We start from the raw sequence: 3,695 nt of genomic DNA on the forward strand, positions 1-3,695 counted from the left end.
TTTTTTTTTTATGAGGTAAGGAATTCTGGATGGGTAGCAAAAAAATCACGTTCTGATGAGATTAGCTTTCTGGAATAAGAATAGGCTTTCCCAAGAGAAACATGCCAACACCCCGTGGAGACTGTATATAAACACTCCGGAGAACCTTGAGAATCTAGAACCTGAGCTCCTTGCCTCACTGTGATCTGCCTCTGCTAGGATCATGGCCACCCAGCTCTGCTCCCCGCTCTTCTCCTGTGGGTCTGTCAAGGGCCTGTGTGGCGCCGCAGGCGGCATCTCTCGGGTGTCCTCCGTCCGCTCTGTGGGCTCCTGCAGGGTCCCCAGTCTTGCTGGTGCCGTGGGGTCGGCCTCCTCCGTCAGGCTGGGCCTCTCCAGCCTCGGGAGCTGCTTGCCTGGCTCCTACCTGGCCGCTGGCTGCTACCCCTCTGGCTTTGTCGGGAGCGGGGGCTGGTTCTGCGAGGGCGCCTTCAACGGCAATGAGAAGGAGACCATGCAGTTCCTGAATGATCGCCTGGCCAACTACCTGGAGAAGGTGCGCCAGCTGGAGCGGGAGAATGCGGAGCTGGAGAGCCGCATCCGGGAGTGGTACGAGTCTCAGATCCCATACATCTGCCCGGACTACCAGTCCTATTTCAAGACCATCGAGGACCTCCAGCAGAAGGTAATGGGGATCTGCCTTTCCCCAGCATCCCCAGCCCTAGGTGGGGGTGGGGTGGTGGTGATGGTTGGGGGGGGGGAGATTCTGTCTCATCCCAAGGGACTACAGACAGATGGCAGCTCTTAGGGACTTCTCTGTTCAGGGCTAGGTTTTCTGGTGGGGGGGACCCAGACCTCTCTGTGAGTCTCTCGCTGTGTATATCTGCCACCTTCCCCCTTCTCCCCTGGCTGTCTTAGCTACAGGAAGGGCAATAACATGTCCCCAGCCTCTATTGGATGCAGGCACAGTGCCTGATGCTCTCCCTTCTGTCGGATTACTTAGTCCTCATCTTGGCGAGATGGGTATTACTGGGCCCATTTAACAGATGCAGAAGTTAAATATCCGGGAGTTTCGTGCCCAAGATCGCATGGTGATGTGAGTTTTAGATGCAGGATCTGAATCCAGGTTGGCCTGGTTCTTTCCACCTCACCCAGCAGCCTCCTGCTGTGCCATTCCAGGGTCTGCTTCGAGTGATGCCCTTCCTGGGGCTGATGCTCCCTCCATGTCTGGGCTCAGGGCTCAGGGCTGGGCGTGCTGGTGGTACTGAGAAGCATGCCCTCTGTGAGCTGGCCCTTGCCCAGCTCCCGGGACACCCTTTGTTCCCCAGATCCTGCTGACCAAGGCCGAGAACGCCAGGCTAGTCCTGCAGATTGACAACGCCAAGCTGGCTGCCGATGACTTCCGGACCAAGTGAGTGGGCCTCCTCGGGGAAGGTCCGTTGTGCCTTCCCTCGCCTCTGTCCCTGGCCTTGAGAGCTGGGGAGGTGGGAGTAAGGCCAGACGGAACTGTAAGTGGGAATGCAGCACAGGTCCTGGATCCCTGCCGGGTCAACGGAAAGGCCCATCGTGCCGCGGACTCCAAATCAGTCACTGCAGCTGATGGAGGGCGGGGGACCCTGCCTGTGCGTGGCTCCTTCGCTGCTGACCCAGTAGGGTTGTGTGTGTGTGGGCAGGTATGAGAGCGAGCTGTCCATGCGGCAGCTGGTGGAGGCCGACACCAACGGCCTGCGCAGGATCCTGGACGAGCTGACCCTGTGCAAGGCTGACCTGGAGGCCCAGGTGGAGTCCCTGAAGGAGGAGCTGCTGTGTCTCAAGAAGAACCACGAGGAGGTGAGGTTGCTGCCAGGTGACCTTCCAGGGTCCCCTGGTGACCCTAGGGGCTAACAACTGTGAGAGCCACTCCCCCGGGAGCTCCCACTGACATTAGTTGACGTCACACTGTGTGCCTGGAGCTGTTTGAAACACTTTACGTTTCATTCTCCTTTCATTTCGTCCTCACAATGAGCCCATTTTACAGTTGAAAAAAACGAGACACAGAGGAGTTAAGTCACTTTCCTAAGGCCGCACAGATCAGATTCCACACTCCTACCCAGGACACTAAATCTCGCTCTGGATGCTATTGCCTGATAACATTTATTCTATTTGCCTGACATTTGCATCCTCTCACCCCACCCTCCCGAATCCCTAGAGGAGGCATGTGTATGCCTGTGAGGGGACGGAGGCCCAGAGAAGTTAATATCCTAACATTACCCAGCCAGCATCTGAGGGAGGAGGGTTTGTACCCAGCCACTTGAACCCTCGATCTGGCACCCTTTCCACGCCCGTGTGCCATCCTGCCTCCTCTCTGCAGGAAGTCAACACGCTCCGTTGCCAGCTCGGGGACCGACTGAACGTGGAGGTGGATGCCGCCCCGCCAGTGGATCTCAATAAGATCCTGGATGAGATGAGGTGCCAGTATGAGGCCCTGGTGGAGAATAACCGTCGTGACGTGGAGGCCTGGTTCAATGCCCAGGTGGGGCTGGGGCCGCCGAGGGTGGGGGCCACAAGCTCCCGGGGCAAGGGGTTTCCCCTTTAAAGTGGCTTCACCTGGTCTGACCATGCTCTGGGCCGTCAGACCGAGGAGCTGAACCAGCAGGTGGTGTCCAGCTCGGAGCAGCTGCAGTGCTGCCAGACGGAGATCGTCGAGCTGCGACGCACGGTCAACGCCCTGGAGATCGAGCTGCAGGCCCAGCACAGCATGGTGGGTGGTGTCTGCCCTAGGGACTGGCCACAGCTGCTGGCAAAGCCCTGACCCCCTCAGCCTCAGCATGCGGGTTATCGTGGGGGTGTGAGCACACAAGATATGCAGATGCCCAGGGCTACAGGGTCCCTGGCTGGGACTCCCTCCATTGGCAGCTCTTCCTCTTTCCCTGCACAGAGGAACTCCCTGGAATCCACCCTGGCGGAGACCGAGGCGCGCTACGGCTCCCAGCTGGCCCAGATGCAGTGCCTGATCAGCAACGTGGAGGCCCAGCTCGCCGAGATCCGCTGTGACCTGGAGCGACAGAACCAGGAGTACCAGGTGCTGCTGGACGTCAAGGCCCGGCTGGAGTCGGAGATCGCCACCTACCGCCGCCTACTGGAGGGCGAGGACTGCAAGTGAGTGGCTGTGGGCCCCGGAGAGCCAGGTGTGGGGACAGGGACCCCGGGACCAGCCCTCAGTGCCTCAGAGAGGGTATCAGTCCGCAATGGACGACAGGGGTGGATCCAAAGCCTCTGCCTTGAGATCCCTTCCCATCCCAGCTTCGTCATCACAGGGGGATAAGCCGCCCCCCACCCCCTCACCCCTCCCACAGTGCTTTCCCAACCATTGAGCTTAGCTGGGAGTTCCTTGTCTTCACCCCTGCAGCCCTTGGGGGGTTTCAGGGGCACCGAAGCCATCGATTGTTGTCGCCCACCCGTCCTCACTCTAAATCTGTTGAACAGGAATCTCAGTCCGATGCCCCGACGTCAAGTGCACTCTGATGTGATTTCATTTCCTCAGGCTGCCTGCCCACCCTTGTGCCACGGAATGCAAGCCTGCAGTCAGGGTACCTTACGTCCCGAGCGTGCCCTGTGCTCCGGCTGTGCCCTGCGGTGTGGTTCCCCAGGTCAGCACCCAGATCCGCACCATCACCGAGGAGATCAGAGACGGGAAGGTCGTCTCCTCCAGGGAGCACCTACAGCCCTGCCCGCTGTAG

General features: G+C 59.4%; 1 protein-coding gene across 1 annotated transcript; it reads left to right on the forward strand.

The window, feature by feature from the left end:
• Positions 1-202: 202 nt before the first annotated feature.
• On the forward strand, positions 203-3,695 carry KRT36 (keratin 36). Its single transcript, XM_077779381.1, has 7 exons — positions 203-661; positions 1,305-1,387; positions 1,650-1,806; positions 2,327-2,488; positions 2,591-2,716; positions 2,894-3,114; positions 3,500-3,695. Exons 1-7 carry the CDS (start codon positions 203-205, stop codon positions 3,693-3,695), a joined length of 1,404 nt encoding a protein of 467 aa, XP_077635507.1.

Source organism: Crocuta crocuta, unplaced genomic scaffold (genome assembly GCF_008692635.1).
Source record: "Crocuta crocuta isolate KB4526 unplaced genomic scaffold, BGI_CrCroc_1.0 scaffold68, whole genome shotgun sequence".
NCBI lineage: Eukaryota > Metazoa > Chordata > Mammalia > Carnivora > Hyaenidae > Crocuta > Crocuta crocuta.

What these genes read in the sequence shown, in the direction of transcription:
- KRT36 (XM_077779381.1), top strand. Translation starts at nt 203, where the DNA reads ATGGCCACCCAGCTCTGCTCCCCGCTCTTCTCCTGTGGGTCTGTCAAG. An exon ending in TCGAGGACCTCCAGCAGAAG is followed by an intron (nt 662 to 1,304) that starts GTAATGGGGATC and finishes TTTGTTCCCCAG; the next exon opens with ATCCTGCTGACCAAGGCCGA. An exon ending in TCAAGAAGAACCACGAGGAG is followed by an intron (nt 1,807 to 2,326) that starts GTGAGGTTGCTG and finishes TCCTCTCTGCAG; the next exon opens with GAAGTCAACACGCTCCGTTG.